General features: G+C 35.8%; 1 protein-coding gene and 1 long non-coding RNA gene across 5 annotated transcripts in view; one reads left to right on the top strand and one right to left on the bottom strand.

Annotated features, from left to right (window-relative positions):
* The window catches only part of UFL1 (UFM1 specific ligase 1), a 33,206-nt gene extending 20,986 nt beyond the window's left edge, over positions 1 to 12,220 (bottom strand). Inside the window, exons 1-6 of the mRNA XM_015078048.3 lie at positions 12,089 to 12,220; positions 10,675 to 10,820; positions 9,576 to 9,604; positions 8,604 to 8,701; positions 7,794 to 7,908; positions 6,078 to 6,208 (exon numbers count right to left, since the gene is read on the bottom strand). Of these exons, the coding sequence (XP_014933534.1) occupies positions 6,078 to 6,208; positions 7,794 to 7,908; positions 8,604 to 8,701; positions 9,576 to 9,604; positions 10,675 to 10,820; positions 12,089 to 12,165 (596 nt within the window). The 5' untranslated portion in view covers positions 12,166 to 12,220. The remainder of the gene's footprint in view (positions 1 to 6,077; positions 6,209 to 7,793; positions 7,909 to 8,603; positions 8,702 to 9,575; positions 9,605 to 10,674; positions 10,821 to 12,088) is intronic.
* A 13-nt stretch (positions 12,221 to 12,233) lies between these two features.
* The window catches only part of LOC106980081 (uncharacterized), a 79,366-nt gene continuing 71,840 nt past the window's right edge, over positions 12,234 to 19,759 (top strand). For all 4 annotated transcript variants that reach the window (XR_008298462.1, XR_008298461.1, XR_008298463.1 and 1 more), the window contains exons 1-2: positions 12,234 to 12,706; positions 12,821 to 12,942. This is a non-coding gene — a long non-coding RNA (uncharacterized LOC106980081). The remainder of the gene's footprint in view (positions 12,707 to 12,820; positions 12,943 to 19,759) is intronic.

Consider the following 19,759-nt stretch of genomic DNA (forward strand, 5'->3'; position numbering starts at 1 on the left):
TTTAATGAGGTATAATTTACGTATCATAAATCCCATCAATTTTACACAATTAAGTCATTTTAATAAATTTATAAAGTTGAGGAACAATCACTAATAGTTCTCGAGTCTTAAAATGTTTCCATCACCCAAAAAGTTTCATTATAGATATCTGTAGTTAATTCCTGCTTTCACCCCTAGTCTTAGAGAAACTGATCTGCTTTTGGCCTCTATAAATTTGCCTTTGTAGAAATTTCACATAGATGGAATCTATATGTGGTCTTTCTTTCACTGAGCATGGTTTTGAGTATTATGGGGCATGAATCAGTATTCATTCCTTTTTAATGATGAATAGCATTCCACTGTATGGAGATACCACATTTTGTTTATCCATCCATCAGTTGATGGACATTTGGATTATTTCCAGTTTGGGGCTATTATGAATAATGCCACTATGAACATTTGTGTTCATGTCTTTGTGTGGACATATCTCTTCGTTTCTTTTGGGTAGATCCCTGTGAGTCCTTTTCTTTTATAGTAATTATCTTTTAAATAAGGGAAAATATAAAGAAAATGACCTAGACTTTCTTTTTCTGACTTTATATATTTTCCCTGTTTAAGTCAATTATGCCTGTGTTCTGGTTTGGGTTTAGTCTATGTTTTTATTTTTATGCATATAATTAAGAGACTTTTAAGTTATTCCAAGTAACTTAATCATCTATTGTTGATTATTCAAGATGTTATAAATTTTCTCTATGACAAACTGGGAGAGCAAAAACATTTGTCTGAATATTGAATTGATATTTAAAACCCCTATGTTTGGGAATTTTTGACTAAATCATTATTTTTACCAAATTCTTATGTAGGTTAATTTGTTTTTCATTAAATTGCTTTACCCTACTTTTTCAGCTAAATTATCTAGAATCCCTAAACCAATTAGGTCAATTTAGGTGCTCAGTGAAGTTTGCTCTCCTCTGTTTATAATCATTACAACTTTCTGATGTTTTGTTTTTTTGTGTGTCTTCTGTTCCCTTCCACCTGAACACATCCCTACAAAAATGTAGAGGGCTCCTGGAAGGACTTTATCTTAAAATTTCTGGCTCATAACATATTGTGGGTGTTCAGTAAATGTTTAATCGAATTTCACATAATTGCTAGCTTTTTTTTGTACACTAAAACTTAGCTGTTGAATTTCTATTTCAATTTGGAATACAATGTAGTTTGGTATACCTACATATCTCGCTCTTATAATTATTTCCTACTCTTCTTTCTGGCTACCTATAACAACAACAAAAACCTTTTTTAAATCAGAGATGGAGGTGTTTTCTCTGAAGTTAGACCAGGAAAGTGGGGTAGTTCCTTATATTTGAGAGACAAATATGACAATATGGTACCTTAAGTGGAACTATCTGGAAGCCACAGAGCCTAGCAACATCTTTTAAGGCTCAGAATTTATTTTTCTCTCATGGTTTGATAATGCCTCTACACAGAGAAACTCAGGGCTAGTATGAGTCAGAAAAAATATTATTTGCTGAACCTGATGATAACTACACTCACCACAATACTTAGCCAAAGAAAAAAGATAAATGTTTGTCAATAAGAAAATATAATTTTAGTATTTTTAAAAATGTTTAGTTATTTATTTGAGAGAGAAAGAGAGCATGCACATGCACACAAGCAGGGGAGGGCAGAGAGAGAGAGAGAGAGAGAGAGAGAGAGAGGGAGAGAGAGAGGGAGAGAGGGAGAGAGAGAGAGAGCGCATCCTAAGGAGGCTCTGTGTTGTCAGCATACCCCCCTCCCCCAGCGCAGGTCTTGATCTCACAAATCACAAGGTCATGACCCTGAGATGAAATCAAAAGTCAGACACTTAACCAACTGAGCTACCCAGGTGTCCCTATATTTTTAATTTTTTAATTTTCTGACCAAGTAATATATATAAAGAGCACAAAAGTTACAAAACTGAAGCCCCCTCCATTTTTATCACTCAGCTACCCAGTTCTTTTCCCAGAAACAACTACTGTTACCAGTTTCTTGTGTTAGGAGGGTGACTTGGTGCAAGCTGTCATAGCCTGTATGGAGAAAGGAGAGCATCCACATAAGGAAGAGAGGTGTAGCAGCAGTGGGAGCTCAATCACATAAAGGGGAATTAATTAAATAAGTAAACATATCTGACCCTTGAACAACGTGGATTTGATCTGCATGGGTCCATCTTATACATGATTTTATATATACACACACACACATATATATGACAGTAATATAAGTGTATTTTCTCTTATGATTTTCTTAATATTTTGTTTTCTCTAGCTTACTTCACCATAAGAATATGGTATATAATACATAAAACATACAAAAGATGCATTACTCAACTATTTGTCATTGCATTGGTACGGTTTCTGGTAAACAGTAGGCTGTTAATAGTTAAGTTTTTGGGGGGGGTCAAAAGTTATTTGCAGATTTTCAACTGCAATGTGGGTGGGGGGTAGATGCCTGCATTGTTCAAGGATCGACTGTATATTAAGAATAATGGGAGCTACATTTCTCATGGTCAAAGAAGGGAGTTGCAAATATGGAAAAGGAGACAACTAGAACAAAACTAATGGAGGTTTGGAAGGGAACTGGGAATATCAGTGTGAACTCATGGTTTTTGATAAACATATAGATATAGAGAGGGGTGTATACACATGTGCATGTTCATCCCTTAACTTGTCTGCTGAGAGGGCTTGGGAGCAGTGACAAACAAACAGCAATAAGCAATTTAGTGTCCAGATCTTGGTCTGTAAATAGTACACTAAAAAGACCTAGGGTTCTTTGGGGAAATGGCTGATTCCAGGGATGGGACAAGGAAAATATGAACTGAGCCTTTCTGTTGTACCAGAAAGAAATGCTCCAAGAATGATGGAGACATATTAAAGGACACAGAGTACAGCCTGAAGCATGGGCCAATAGCTAAATCAGAGCCCATTAAAAAATATCTAAGTGATGATAATTATAAATTTTAATCCAATGAATAAAACAGGGAGCCAGGAGTCCATAGTGATTTATAGAAATAAATAAACTGAAAGTTTGATAAAAAAGAGGATCACATTGGGGCGCCTGGGTGGCGCAGTCGGTTAAGCATCCGACTTCAGCCAGGTCACGATCTCGCGGTCCGTGAGTTCGAGCCCCGCGTCAGGCTCTGGGCTGATGGCTCGGAGCCTGGAGCCTGTTTCCTATTCTGTGTCTCCCTCTCTCTCTGCCCCTCCCCTGTTCATGCTCTGTCTCTCTCTGTCCCAAAAATAAATAAACGTTGAAAAAAAAAAAAAAAAAAGAGGATCACTTACCTGATCTCAAACTGCCCTCCCCAAAAATATTTAATTATAAGGGAAAAACAAGTATTTTTATGAAAAGCCTAACAGATATCTGATTATTAAGAAGTTATAATGTACATCATCAGTAACTACAAAATCTATACTGTTTACCACCTGATAGGATTCAATGACAAGAACACACAATTACTTCAGTTATAATCCTGTCAAAGATGCATAACCTGAATATCAGAATGAAAAAATAGCAAACAAAACTGAACATTTTACAAAATAAGTGGCCTGTGGTCTTCAAATTGTCAAGGTCACCAAAGTAAAAAAAAAGACCAAGTAAGTGTTCCAGATTGAAAGTGACTAAGGAGACATGACAGTCAAATGCAATGTGTGATTCTGAACTGGATCCTTCACTATAAAGGATATTATTGAAAAACTGGTAAAACATGAATGAGCTCCAAGGAGTGGATGGTAGTAATGTACCAATGTCAATATTTTGATGTTTGTATTACAGTTATGCGATTGTACAGGACAATGCCCTTATTTTAGGACACACAGACTAGAGTATTTGTGGTGTTGGGACACTCTGTCAGGAACTTCCTGTCAAGCAGGACAGAAAAAAAAGGTTCTCTTGTAATTTTTCTGTAATTGTGAGATGATTAAAAAAAAAATGGTTGCATTAAATTGCAAGCTCTGTCCTCTAACCTAGTCTTTTATACCAGTGCCTTAAATGTATTAAGTACTCAAAAAATGCTGTGATTTGCTGAATGACAAAAATAAATCACTGTGACTGCCATGTAAAAAAAAATGTGCTGGAAGGTAATGAGAGAAGAAGGGAGACTGATTAGAAAGCTACTAAAATAGTCTAGTTAAAAAAATGGACTAAAGTGGGGGGAATGGTCATAGATAGGGAAAGTATATAAATATTTAGAATACAGAATTCAAAAGCCTTTGTGTTCTGAAAAAGGGGGAGATGAACAAAGGATGATGTAAAGGAGGACTCCCAGGTTTGTGGCAAAACCAACTGATAATAACATTTACTAGTAAAATGGAAACAAAAGTGGAAGAATAAATTCAGGTGGTGTGGGGTGGGGTAGCTCAGTGATAGTTATTTTAAATATGCTGAATTAGAGGGACTTCTAAAATATTTCAATACAGATGTGGGGTGGGTAATAGAAGTCTGAAATTTAAAAGAAAGGTAGGGCACCTGGGTGGCTCAGTAGGTTAAGCATCCAACTCTTGATTTTGACTCAGGTCATGATCTCATGGCTAGTGAATTCAAGCCCAATGCTACTCTGATAGTGCGGAGCCTGCTTGGGATTCTGTCTCTCCCTTTCTCTTGCCCCTCCCACACACAGACTCTCTCTCTCTCTCTCTCTCTCTCTCTCTCTCTCTCTCTCAAAATAAATAAATAACTTAAAAACAGAAAGGTAAAGTCACCTAGGAAGACAGTGATGGACTAAGAAGAAAACATGGCCTGAAACAAAACTTTAAAGGGTAGAGAAAGGAGAAAGAGACAGAAAAACGTGCCATATAAGGCACAACCAAAGGAGTAAGAAGAAAGCAGTAAAGTGCAGTATTAAAATAACAACAACAAAAGGAATGACAACATTTCAAGAAAGAAAGAAGGAAGAGGTAACTGGAATTAAATGGTGCTGCCAAGTCAAGTAAAACAAGGGCAGAAAGCATCCACTAGAGTTCATGACATTGACATTATTGCTTTGTAAGTTGGTAGAAGCCAGATGGACGAGTTGATAAGTGACAAAGGTAAGAAAATCGAGATAGTAAATGTAGACATCAACTCTTGAGAAGGTTCACTTTATGGAAACAAACAAAACAAGATGGTAGATGAAGTAGAATATGGGGTGGAGAGAGGTTTGACTGTTTTAAAATGGGAGAAATCTGGACATATTTAAATACTGATGGGATCCAAAAACCACTGAGATACAGTTAATGACACAGGAGAGAGGAGATAATTAAGAATGTAGGTTTTCTTAATTCTATATTAGAGTGTCACTCAGGCTCCAAACATTTCAGAAATTCTCACTTTAGAAAAGTTAAAGTGATTTTGAAATTAACACTGTTATTCATTTGAGCTGTAGAATGTTAAATATTTAGTAAAAAGGGTTCTAAAATCATCTAGCCCCATCTGAGGCTCGAAGGACTTACTTATGTGACTGACTTATCTGCTGCAGCTCACATGGTTATTATGCAATAGAATGAGGACTTCTTACTTTAAACTGCAAGCTCTTTCCGTATCCCAGGATGACTCTATATACTGATTTGGGTATTCTGCAGACCTGCATCTGGGGTCATGAGGATGATTAAGGTAGGGAGTGGGAGGAGATGTGGGTTGAAGAGAGTTTGGCTACATTCTGGGGCTCTGGAATCTTCATTCCCAGAAGCTACCTACCCTTCTATATGTCTAAAATCCTAGAGTCCTGAATGAAATTTTAATTAAAAAAAAAGAAAAAGCAAAAAGAAAAGAAAAAATACCTGATAGAACAGAAAAAGCAAACCATGATCAATGAAATATAAAAATATACATAATTTATTATTATTATTATTTACTTTGAAAGACAGAACACGAGCAGGGAAGGGGCAGAGAGAGAGAGAGAGAGAGAGAGAGAGAGAGAGAGAGAGAATCCAAAGCAGGTTCCATGCTGTCAGCACAGAGCCCACCGTGGGGCTCAAACTCATGAACCATGAGATCATGATCTGAGTTGAAGTCAAAACTTGGATGCTTAAACCAACTAAGCCACCCAGGTGCCCCAAAATACACATACTTTAAAACAGGCTTACCGGGTAATAGCACTGAACAGTCCACGGATGCGTGCTTTATGTCGAGCTACAAAAGCTTCAGTAAATATTACTCCTCTGTTATCAAGATCAATGTGTCCATTAATAATTCTACCTAGTCGCTGCGTTAGTGCCTGAGGGTAAAATGCAAATTTTTATTAATTTGAAAGAACAAAATTCTAAATATACATTTGTATAGCCTTATTAAAGGTACAATGCATGCTGTTGTTGTATTAACCACATGGTTGAGAAATTTCAACAAGCACAAATTTATAGGATGTATAAGCTAAAATGAAGATTTAGGATCTAGGAAACTTCAAAATCTCACAGCAGGGCAAAGAACCAAATGAGTCAAATAGATATGTTAAAAGGCTTAGCTACATGGTAAGGAGGGCTTTTTCTAATGTAAAATAAAATTGAATGATTAACCAATTTTTCTAGATATAGGCAGCCTGAAACATAGACAGTAAGACATATACATGGGTCTTGAAGACTCTATCTGGAGCTGAGTAAAATAAATGAGTATTCACTGAGTAAAATAAATGTTATTCCAAGATTCTGAAACCTAGGGAAACGTAATAACTAAAAAGTTACCTTCTCTGACGCAATTATCAATAAGTTACTTGTGCCCAGAGATCTATACTAGCAGACATGATTTCCTGGTAACCCCAAGACAGTATTTCTCCATAGCTACATTATGACTGGGGTCAGGTACATCTGAAATAAGTCTGGACATATTTCACATCCCAAGATAAGTTAAAACTACTCAAGGCAGCCTGGCTGATAGTTTTCTGGTATAAAAAAATGCATTTCAAACCATTTCTTAATGACTTTTTAGAATACTGCCTGTAATATTCAGAAAAACTAGAACTGAAAAATGTTAAGAAACCATATGTATTTCCAAAATGTGTCAACAGCACAGTTTTATATGAAATCATTTGGGGCTGTTCTGATATCTTTAAACAGTGTTCTAAAAATTTATTTTTTGACTTTCTGTGATCAACATATATTTGCTCACTTAAAATAGAACTTAGGCTCCTGATATGCTCTGTAAAACAGATCTGTATTCAAATTGTATTTTAGATGCAATTATAGGAAGTCACTCTCTTAAAATGGGTTAGTAAATCTGTTTGTATTATAAATTAATCTCATGCAATTATGGTTTGGTAAATTTTTGTAAGTTGGATTTTCTTAAAGAGATATATACCTAAAAAGAGATTTGGCTTTTCCCTTATTTATTCCAGTAAATACAAAACAAAACCATCACTTATTGAGTACCTCCATTGTGCCAGACATCTCACTGATACACCATATATATAACCTTATTGAAGTCTATGAAAAAGACAATTATTCCCATTTTAAAGATACGGAAATTCAAATACAAAAGAGGTGAAATAATTTTCCTAACATTGAGTAACTAAACAGCGGCATAAGCAGAATAAAATCAAAGTCTGTTTAACTCCAAAGCACATGCACTTTCCAGTATACAAAATAAATGTCTATAATTCTAAAATGGCAAACTATTTTAAGAACAAAGAAATAATCATTTCTAAATGGTCTGTCTCATCAGAGCCATCAATGTATTGGAAGCATCCCCAAAACATACAACTACATCAATAAACACTTGCAAAAAGTTAATGGTATGAAAGTCTAGTTTTTTTCTTCCAATTAAAATTCTTTATTTATCTGAAAAGACACTAAGCTATTAAGAAAAAGTACCTGTGTCAGAAAGTTTCCAGGAAGATCATAGGTCTTACATAGTTCTGATATGGTGACCTGACCACTTTCTTGCAATTTATCATTTACCTCTTCTGCTAACCGATCCAAATAGTTGCTAATAGTTAAAGAAAAAAAAATTACAATTATTTTCCTTTTTTATGTGCAATAAGGTATGCTCACAAAATAATGAATAGGGTATGTTTAGGTAAACATAAGTCATTATTCATATTCTGAAAATTATTTTTCTTATCAATGTAATTAATGTAAGGTTAACCAAATGATAAATGCTGGGATTTTTTTTAACTATGTAAGTTCTGCATTTTTCATTAACATTTTCGGAACAAATTTGCTTTCGGAATTAAGATCATAGAGGAAAGACTGTAAGAATTACGTTTATGCTGCTTTAATAGAAAAAAAATCAAATTTTTTATTATTCCCAAGTACTCCATACAATTAAGCACTTACTTTTTTTTCTTTGAGAAAGAGAAAGAAAGTGAGTGGGAGAGGGATAGAGGGAGAGGCAGGGAGAGAATCTTAAGCAGGTTCCATGCTCAGCAGGGAGCTGAGGCAAGGCTCAAATTCATGACCTTGATATTGTGACCTGAGCCAGAAATGAAGAGTGGGACGCTTAACTGACTGAGCCACCCTGGTGCCCCAAGCACTTACAATTTAAATATAATGATCCTAAAAATGAAAATCAGCACTTGAGTTCTAAATAAAATGCCAAACTGGTCACAATTGTTCTAAATTTAAACACTATGGAAAAAAAAAAAAGAAACACAAAAAAGTGCTCCTAAATATTGTACTTACTCATCTATCAGTTGTCCCAGAACTAGCTGAACATGCTTTTCTGATTTTACAATGTCACCAATTCTACTTTCAATATGAGTCAGATCCACATTAATTACCTGGAAAAAAAAATAAAATTCTATTAGTGATAAGTTCATATTGTTTCTTAAGTTTGAAACTATATATTAGAACATTTTTTTCTATGACTTTTATTTTTATTTTTTTAGTTTATTTATTTTAAGAGATAGTGTGAGGGGGATAGGGGCAAAGAGAGGGAGAAAGAGAATTCCAAGCAGGCTCTGCACTGTCTGCACAGAGCCTGACGTGGGGCTCAAACCCATGATTGGTGAGGTCATGACTTGAGCTGAAACCAAGAATCGACAGAGCCACCCAGGTGCCCCAACCTATCTTTTTAAAAACTTACTTTCTCTTAGATGAATTTCAAATTAATTTGAAATACTGTCAAAAGTCTCAGTCAAATAAAAATTAAAGGTTTATTGCTTATTTACTTTCATTTCTGAACAACTACATTTTCACTTGTTAGCAAAGTTTGCATTAAGAAACTGTATTGTCATACAATAGGCAGGATTTGCACAAGATTTTCCAGCTTCTTGGATATAGTGTAACTTGTTGATGACACGTGTTCTTATATTTTATAAAAATATCTTCTTCTTTTTAAAATATTTCTTTACTCCTTCCATATACTAAAGTAAACATGAACATTATTTTTCTCCCTAAATACTTAAACCCTGTTACAATGAAAAATCATAACTATGAGTTTACTTGGTAAAGAATAAGTAAATAACTAAGAAAGAAGAACTTATTAAATCAGTTCAGTATGTCAGAACTTACTAAATTAATTAAATATATTAGTGTGGGATATAAAACTATTTCTTCACAGATATACAAAATAAGATACCAGTATTAGTGAATTCTTAAGTCATAGTATCAAAAAATCGAGAAAGGAAAAAAATTGATAAATTAAAAATGTACCTGTTGTAGATCAACAATGTTTACTCGACCTTTAAAGAAAAGACATTCATTGACTTTAATTCATGTGTAAGTATACACCAGACAAAAACTGTAAATTTCAATAGATTTACATCTTGGACAGTTGAAGTCCCCCGTCTTCAAAGCACATAAAGCTACAATAATTACCGTTTTCAATGCAAACCATTAGCTGAATACATCCTCGTGGCTGAAGGCACAGGCAATAATTTATTTTTGAAGTTTCATTTGTTACATTAGGCCAATAACGAACATCAATTGATTGACACACAATTTGGCCAGATCTATGGATTTAAGATGGACTTCCCTGGCAGAATTTATCTATTGTACCAAAGTGATACTGACAATTAAATTCGGATGAACTCATTTAAAAAAATTTTGGAATGAGTAGATTTCCATGTATTGGCAAAAGAAGTCTGTCAAGTATTCCAAATTATAGCTAATATTTTATTAGCAATATGGAGGAAGATGAACCAACACCAAGGGTATATCTGATAACATCTAATGAAGAGCTGTTTTCATAGTTGCTTATATTCTAATCAAAGTGTTCAAATTTGCTCAGTAGTTTGCTCAAATTAAAAAAAAGAAAAAAACTTTTTTTATATGCTTATAATTGCATTTCCCATGATATATAGGTATAGCACCATATCGTTTCCTAATCTGCAAATACTTAAAGGTAAGTGTTTTTAAAAAAAGTGGCAGTATAGCTCTGATTTTCAACAATCTATAATCCTTCAAAATCTCTGTTCTCATTTCATAATTACCACCTGATAATAGACAGCTAAGCACCCTCCCCTGCGTCATGCAATAAATTCATGAACTGTGAATAGGAACAGTTGATTAATTCACACGCAGAACACATAACTCATAATAATAAAAGATGCTATTTTGTAAAGTGACGATATTTGACTTCATTTAAATTATATGATCTTTACCTGAAGCTATTAAAAACATTAACGCTGATTTCCATATTAACAATTGAGAAGAATGTCCCACATCCTCCAAATAATTTATTAGTTATGTTTTGTAAGTTTTTTCCCTCTTCCAAATAACCAGAAGAAAAAAAAACTAAGGAATTACTTACCTCCTCGGACATGTAGCTCATCTCTCATTTCTTTACTAATTTGGGCTGGAGTAATATATTCCTTCCCATCAAGTGTGTGAACTACATCTAGCTGTTTCTGAGCAATCAATTTATTCACAATCTCAATGCAGTTCCGCTCTGACAACCTGAGGAAAACAAGAAGTTTTAAAATGCACTTGATACATTTGGTGCTTAACAAACTTAACAATGTATGAACTTTTAAAAAAAGTTTGGGTAAAAAGTCACTAAGATCTACATTACAAAATCTGTATCTTTGATTAGTATAACCATACTGATTCAATGTGTTAAAACACACACACACACACACACACACACACACACACACACACACACCTCTTGGGAGTAAGCAGGTTTACATAAACTTAAATCATGTACCTAACTGGTACAAACCATTCTATTACAGAATTTCAAGTCTGCTCTCTCCTACAGGCCTGCTTGTACCCTTCAAATCTGAATAGAAAAGTTAGCACATATAATTTAGGTAGCACATATAAATTAGGTAGCCCTACTTTTACTTCAATTCCCAGTTTAAGTTCAGTAAAAAAACCAAAACCAAACAAAACGGAATTTTCTTTAAGTGTATAATTGCCTACTACTATTGGTCTGTAGGCAGGGGATATGGCCTAGGAAAACCATGACTGCAACTGTTATCCAAGCTCTTAAGTATGTGCCCTAGTTTGCCCTCAGTACTACAAAATACAGTATTAAGGGATTAAGGTCTTCAAGCCCCATTGGGAACAAAAACATCGAAGTAAGAGATAGTCAATGGATAAAAAAGGATTCTATCAACATTGTTTATGTGTTCTGTAATATTAAAAAGCAGAGTTAGGGTGCCCAGGACACAATCCCGCCAAGGTTGGTGGGTTTGCAAGAAATGTCTGTGTCCGGGAGTTCTTAAAAATGACGGATGGGACCATGGGTCTGGCCTGGCACACTCTCCTGGTGGACAAAAAAGGCAAAATGTTTAAAGGGTCAACACAGCATTTACAAAGTACTGCATTTTGTTGTTGCCTCTCCCTTCCAGCTCATTCTAGGTCAGGAAGTGCATAATAATCAGTGATGCCATAGGGGGTTGGGTAAATACGGATCTGAGGGACACTCAAGACAGTGAGAAATCAACAGCTTCAGCCATCAAGAGGGCGGGGCGCGGCAGCACTTGGCTGGGGCATGGCTGAGGGCGGGGGATGGTCCGGGGCGTAGTAGCTTTCGGGGTTCAAAGCTGGGAACTATACTTGGAACTGCAATCCAGGCTCGGGGAGGAAGGTGAGGGCGAAATCGGTGACACAGCCTGGGAAGGTGCGGGGTCCAGAGCCAGGGATCTGCGGCCTCAGATCTCGGCGTGACTACCCAGGGGCTATTTTGGATTCTGCAACGAAAAGGGAGGGTCAGGCACCTCTGTGTGGCCTCGGCGAACTGCGCCCGCTGAAAGTCAGCCGCCAACCGCCTGATCTCCTCCCAGGCGTCCGCCATCCCGGCCCTACTCGCAGAGGCGCCGAAGAACTGCCGACACGTCAGCCTAAAGGAAGCGGGAGCCGAGGCGGAACGGGCCGCGCGGAGGGACAAGAGACTCCTCCCCCGACGCAGATACCGAACGCGCGCGCCCCGCTCCGGCAGGGACGGGCCGGAACAGCCTCAGCCCCGCCCACCTCACGTGGCGGGGAGCGTCCTGCTTTTTGTGAGGCGGAAGGGCCTTGTTTGGGAGCCAGGTGGCTAGGTTCCTGGAATACTGCAGGCGGGATGCAGGGGGCTCAAGTTAGTAAAGTGTTACTTTAGGTTTTTGTATTGTCAATAGTGTTTCAGAGCAGTGTTGATCAAATTAACTACTTTTATTTCTCTTGTGCCCTTCATTTGTTTTTGGGGGAGGAAAGGGGGAGGATATGTGCCTGTGCCTGCGATTAGTATTTCTTCTTCCCTGGCTATTAAGGAGCAGTCCGTAGTGAATTATGTTAATTTTTATATGGACACAGAGCAATTGTACCTTTTGGGTGACAAATGGGAGACAGTACTGAAGGTAGGTACTCTATTTTTTTGCACAAAGATGATGAATTTGGATACCGTTAAAGGTTGGGAATTGTTTCCTGTTATTCTAGATTTAGAACGTCATTCTTTCCCGTTTCTCCTACAGGGAATATTGGCTCTATCAAGTAATGAAATAGGAACATATATATGCATATATAGCTACCGATGAAATGGAGGAAGCAAAGGGCACCTTTATTTTGCTTTACTCTGCATTGAAATCAGTAAAAGGTGGGTATTTACTCTGAAGTAATTTACTCTGAAGTACTCATTCTCTATCAGATACCATGGATTACATTGGTTGGTAAGGCAGATATGATCTTGCCATAAACAACTTATAAGTCTAATGAAGCAGATTTTTTTAGTACTTAATATAAACTATAAAAAGTAGAACAATAGGGAAAATATAGCATACCATGTGATCACTTGCCATCCAAACTTGTTACTTACTATATAGGACTCTGTCAGCCTGGAGTCTACTTTTTGGCAGCATCAGCTGCTGCACACCACATGTGGATTGTGGCCTAGACACACCAAACCCTTTCAGTATCTTTTCTGGAATGCCTGTCCTATTCCTCACTGCACCATGCCCCCATTTATTTTGTAACTTATTTTTCCATGATGTCCCAGATTAAATAAAACTCTTCAATGAAGCCTTTTTTTAATTCCTACAATTATTGTAGGAATTATATATATGGTGTCTAGTAGCTAAATGCTATTATTGTCTCTAATAACAAGCAAAACTACATTGCAATTTTTACTTACTATGTCTCTAAGTCTGAGCTCCTCGGTGCTCCTTAGCATTAGTATGACATCGGGTACATAGTACCCTGGTATACTCTGTATAGGTTAAATGAACAAGTCAGTGTAACTGTTTTGGTGCAGCATTTTACTTTGGTATAGTAATAACATTTACATTTATTCCTAAAAAGCAATAATTCCTAAAAAAGGAATAATTACTGATTGTATTTTTTAGATCCTAGAGTAAAATGGTAGCCACTAGGAAGATGAAGCTATTTAAAGTTAATTAAAATTAAATAAAATTATACCAACAATGAACAAGTGGAATTTGAAATTGAAAACACAATACAACTAGCATGCCCAAAATTACATTGGCACCCCCCAAAATGAAATACTTAGGCATAAATTTAGCAAAATATGTACAAGATCTATATGAAGAAAACGACAAACTTTGATGAGTGAAATCAAAGAACTAAATACATGGAAAGGTATTCCATGTTCATGGATAGGAAAACTCCAGGAAATCTTATATTTTCAAGATGTTAGTTCTCTTTAACTTGATCTATGATTCAATACAATCCCAATCAATTTCCCAACAAATTGTTGGGTGGATATTAACAGTCTTATTGTGAAGTTTATATAAAGAAGCAAAATACCCAGAATAGCCAACACAATATGGAAGAACAAAGTTGGAGGACTGACACTACTGGACTTTAAGACTTACTATGAAATTACACTAATCAAGATAATGTGGTATTTGTCAAAGAATAGACAAATACATCAATGGAATAGAATAGAGAGTCCAGAGATAGACCAATATAAATATGGTCAATTAATTTTTGAGAAAGGAACAAAAGAAATACAATGGAGAAAATACAATCTTTTTGACAAATGTTACTGGAATAATTGGATAGTCACACACACACACACACACACACACACACACAAATGACTATAGATACAAAACTTAAAGCCTTCATAAAAATTACATTTGGAGTGGTCTGCCTGCATGGCTCAGTGGGTTGAGTGTCCAACTTGTGATTTCAGCTCAGGTCATGATCTGAGGGTCATGGGATTGAGCCCTGCATCAGGCTCCGCACTGAGCACAGAGCCTGCTTGAAATCCTATCTCTCTCCCTCTGCTCCTCTCCCCTGCTTGTGTTTGCACTCTCTCTCTCAAAAAGAAAATTACATTTGGATCATAGATCTAAAAGTAAAATGCTACTATAAAGCCCATAGAGATAACAGGAGAAAATTTAGATGACTTTGGATATATCACTGACTTTACAGATACAATACCAAAGGCACAACACATGAAAGCAAGAACTGAAAAGCTGGACTTGATTAAAATTGAGAACTGGTCTGCTAAAGCCCAAGTCAAGAGAATGGAAGACAAGATATAAACTGGGAGAAAATCTTTGCAAAAGACATTTCTGATAAAGGACTGCTATCAAAATATACGAAGAAGTCTTAAAACTCAAAAGTAAGAAAACAAGGAGCCCAATTAAAAAATGGGCCAAAGACCTTAACAGGCATCTCACCAAAGAAGATGTATAGATGGCAGAGCCACCTATAAAAGGATGCTCTGTATCATGTCATCAAAGAAACACAAATTGAAATAAGATATCACTACACAACTATCAGAATGACCAAAATATGGAATATTGACAATACCAAATGCTGATGAGGATGTGAAGCAATAGGAACTCATATTTGTTGCTAGTGGGAATGCAAAAAGGTACAGCCACTTTGAAAGTCTGGTGCTTTCTTACAAAATATAAAAATACTCTTACTCTACAATTGAACACTTGCACTCCTTAGTATTTACCCAAAGAAGTTGAAAACTTATGTCCACATAAAAACCTACACACAGATATTTAAGGCATCATTATTCATAGTTGCCAAAACTTGGAAGCAGCTAAGATTTCCTTCAGTAGGTGAATGGATAAATGAACTATGATACATCCAGGCAATGGAATATTATTCAGCACTAAAATGAAATGGGCTGAAAAGACATGGAGGAACCTTAGGTGCATACTGCTAAGTAAAAGAAGCCAATCTGAAAAGGCTACATACTGTGTGATTCCAACTATATGACATTATGAAAAGGCAAGACTATAAAGGCACTAAAAAGACCATTGATTGTCAGGGGTTGGGGAAGGTGGAGGGATGAATAGGCAGAGCCTGGAGGATTTTTAGGGCAGGGAAAACACTATGATATTATAATGATGGACGTGTGTTGTTATCATACATTTGTCCACACCAATAGGATGTAGGACACCAAGAGTGAGCTGTAATGTAAACAATTAACTTTGAGTTATTATGATGTATTAATGTAAATTCATCATTTATAACAAATGTTCCACTTTGGTGAGGGGATTTTGATAATGGAGAGGCTACATATGTGTGGGTGCAGAGAATCTAGGGGACATCTTTATACCTTCCTTGCAATTTTCTTATGAACCTAAAACTGCCCTTAAAAAACAGTTTAAAACTTTAAATAAAATATAAAAGTTAGTCCTTCATTCACAATAGCCACTTTTCAAATGTGCAATAGCCATATGTGGCTCATGGCTATCTTATGGAACAGTATAGAAAACCATTTTCATCTTCAACAAGAGCTCTATTGGATAGTCCTGGTTTCAATCTTTGATAAAGACACACATTTGTTCACTCTGAAATCATGAGACTCAAAACAACTATCTGCACCTAACAACTATACCTTAACTGCAGTATCAGTTATTTTGAATGGGGAGTAAGAATGAAAGGGGACTATTTCAATGTTGGCTAACATCATGATAAAGAGTAGAGGAGCTTTAAGTAATCTAATGTATGAATAGGATAATGGTAAACAGTACAAATGGCTACTGAATAAGAGATGAAAGATTCCTCTTAAGAACAAACTGTATGTAGACTTGGAAAATAGAGCTTCATTCCTCTAAAAAAACCTTTCTAACAGCTTGTGTCTACAGACTTAAGTCAAATTTTTGACACGTATATTATGTGGGAAGGACTCATGGTCCTTCACTACACTAGGTACATGATTGTGTATGGACGCTACACTAGGTACATGACTGAGAAACTATCCTCAGATTCATTTTAAATTCAAAGGCTAATAAAATATTCTAACATTTGTAATGTGGATTGATGGTTTCTTTGATGATATGAGATGTGATCCTGTAAAATTCCTCCAAGGTAAACCATACTTTTAATAAAATTTGAAGACTTTTTCTTTTTTACTAGAAAATAAAACAATAAAATGTGAAGTACTTTTTCCAACTCAACTAGGAAAATAAACCCAAGCAACTGCAAAATGTGTATTCTTAACCAAGTCATTGCAGAGAAATTACAAAGACATTGTGTTAATATTGTCACTGATATTACCTTATTGTAGTTAGGGATTTAACAAGCACCTTGATACCACCATCAAAAATGGCAGTTCAATCTTATACATAGAAAGCATCAATACCTTTAGAAGCTACTATGATTTATGGGTGAAAGAAAAGCCAAAAGTTCAGAAAAAAGAAGATGAAATTGAAGAACTAGAAATAAGGGAAGCAAAGAAGGTATAGAGGGTGGAATAGTTAACAATACCTCTACGGAGTCAAAGAGAATGAAAATAAATGCAAACCCATTGACTATTAGAGCAAAGAGGTTATGACTTTTAAGAGGGGATTTTTTTTTTCTTGCTATGATAGCAATGGAAGTTAGATTGTAGGATACCTCAGGAACAAATGTGAATAATGGGAGCAAGAACAAAGAACTGATCAACTATTAAATGAATAGAAGATAAGTCAGTGAAAAGAGAGATTACAATAATGTTCAAGAGGTAGGCAGCAATTATGCAGGGACCATAGAATCACAGCGTATTAGGGCAGGAAAGCCTCTTCAGATCATTCATGCTAGTATCCACCCACAGTAATAATTTCTCTGAAAGGCCCTGGCAGATTATGTACTTTTTGTGTGACCACTTGAAGTGATGAAGTATTCCCTTCTTTGCAAAGTAGGTTAATTCATTTTGGGACAGATTTAACAGAAATTCCTTCCCTATACTAAAGCAAGATCTATTTCTTTGTAACTTCTGTATTCTTTCCTTGAGTCAGCAGAATGACTCTAATATATCTTTCCCATGACCACTCTCCAGATATTCAGTATGTCCCTCCTGTTTTCTTTCTCCAAGTTTAGCATCTAAGATCCTTCATTAGATCTCCTGAAAGAATTTCCAGACCTCTAGATATCCTGGCCATCTTCTCTTATTGAACTCTAGTTCGCCAGTATTAGTTTTTGAAAGTGATGCCCAGAGGAATTTAGTATTTTACACACAGTCTGAATAGAGCAGATGACAGATTAATTTCCCTAGATATTATACTTCTGTTAATTGGACTCTTGGCTTAAATTGAGCTGGTAATGAACTGTATCTAAATTGCTATCAAACTAGGTTTAGTCAACTCTGTATCTGAAAAAATTAAATTTAATTTGATAAATTTCACCTTGTTAGCTTTGACCCATTCATTCATTTATTATTTCAACAAATAGTGTTTGAGATCTACTATATGCTAGTCTTTTACCATGGGTGTACCAAGAAGAGCAAACTGTTCTAACTAGTTGAAATTATTTCCAAAATTAAATGTCCTTCAACATTGTTATTTCTGCCATCACCTGCCATCTATAAGTTTTTAAAATATAATTAAGTTTTTTCATTCTAGTTAATAGAAAAATTGATTAAGAGAGAAACAAGGATATAGTCTGTGATAAGTTGGTGACACTGGTATGTTAGGATTCTAGATTCAAAAAATTTTAGAGCTGGAGGGAACTTTAGGGACATCTGAAAGTCTGATTTATTAGTTTTATAGAGTTAACACATACCTTTGAATATGATTGTCTTAAATACCATATTTCCCCTTTTGTTTAGGGGAAGATGGAATGCCAACTTGTTTATGGAATTCCAGAATTGAAATTTATCAGTCTTGGAAAAAACTTTTCAAGACTTACTCTTAAAGAACTCTTGCTGTTCCATAATAATCACCATTTTCTTTATGAACATCCTACAAAGCTATTTAATAACTTATTTTAGAATATTTTTTGCTTTCCTATATTTTTCTTTTTATTCTCCTTCCAAAATGAGATTTAAAATTCTTTTTTGATATTTGTAGGTTTTGTTGGATGGGGGAGCAAGTTTTTGTTCATTGTGACCCTTCATCTTTATCAGTAAAGCAATAACTGGCATCCCTTCTGCTTCACATCACTTTATCATTGGTACATAACCTTTGTAGTCTGGCCTATGGAGTCAAATGCATATACTTTATAAACTATAAAATTACTTATCTATTTATGCTCCCCTTACTCCTCACTAGTGTTGTGACTATATTGTCAGAATTTCATTTTAGAGCCACGGTTTTGTGAAAGTTGTTCTGCAAATATATATATTTATTCCCCAAAACACTAAGTAGTCTTTTGTTTCCAAGGGAACAAATTCTATATTAGTCTTTTCTGGTTTTGTTCCCCCCCTCTCCCGCCATTTCTTCACAGTGCTGTGTTTAGAGCCAGACGTATTAGCCCCAGGCACCAGTTGCTTTCCTGAGTACACTTCTCCACGGTATAACTGCCAGGCAAAATGACAAAAAGTCCAATTCGGAAAGGAACAAGTTAGTGTTCTTGTCAGTGCTTGGACGTTGTTCTCAAAGAAGCTAAAATTCTTCTATTTTATCAACAAAATATGATGTAAAGGACTATATTGGCAGTTTGTATCACTGCTAAGGTACTGGTGTGTAGAATGGTATGTAGAGTTAATAGTCATAGGGACACATTCTAAAGAAATGTATAGTATCTGTGTTTCCTCCCAAACAAAAAGTCACACTGGCTCAAATCTCCAGGAATGATTTGTGTCTTTCTTCTTCTTCTTGGTACCGTTTCACCACTTTCACCTACTTCACCCACGTCTAACACCTAACCTCTGGCAACTGACGAGTGTGTTGTCTGTATCTATGAGTTTGTTTTATTTTAGATTCCACATGTATGTGAAATAACATAGGATGTGTCTTTCTCTGTCTGATATCTTTCTTCTTTATCTCTTGCTCCTTCTCCTCTCTCAATTTTCTCCTCCTCCTCTTCTTCCTCCATGTATTAATTATTAGTTACACCAACAAGATATATGTTGTAAAGAGATTGAAGACTTTATAGTAGCAGCAGTGATACATCTGGAAGTTGTGAAGAGCCACAGCTGGTATACCTAATATTCACCCTTTTAAATTCCATTCTGCGATTGTTTCAGAAAGTAAGTTCTGGTCAAGCTCCTAAAGGTACTCCAA

Source organism: Acinonyx jubatus, chromosome B2, assembly GCF_027475565.1.
Source record: "Acinonyx jubatus isolate Ajub_Pintada_27869175 chromosome B2, VMU_Ajub_asm_v1.0, whole genome shotgun sequence".
Lineage (NCBI taxonomy): Eukaryota > Metazoa > Chordata > Mammalia > Carnivora > Felidae > Acinonyx > Acinonyx jubatus.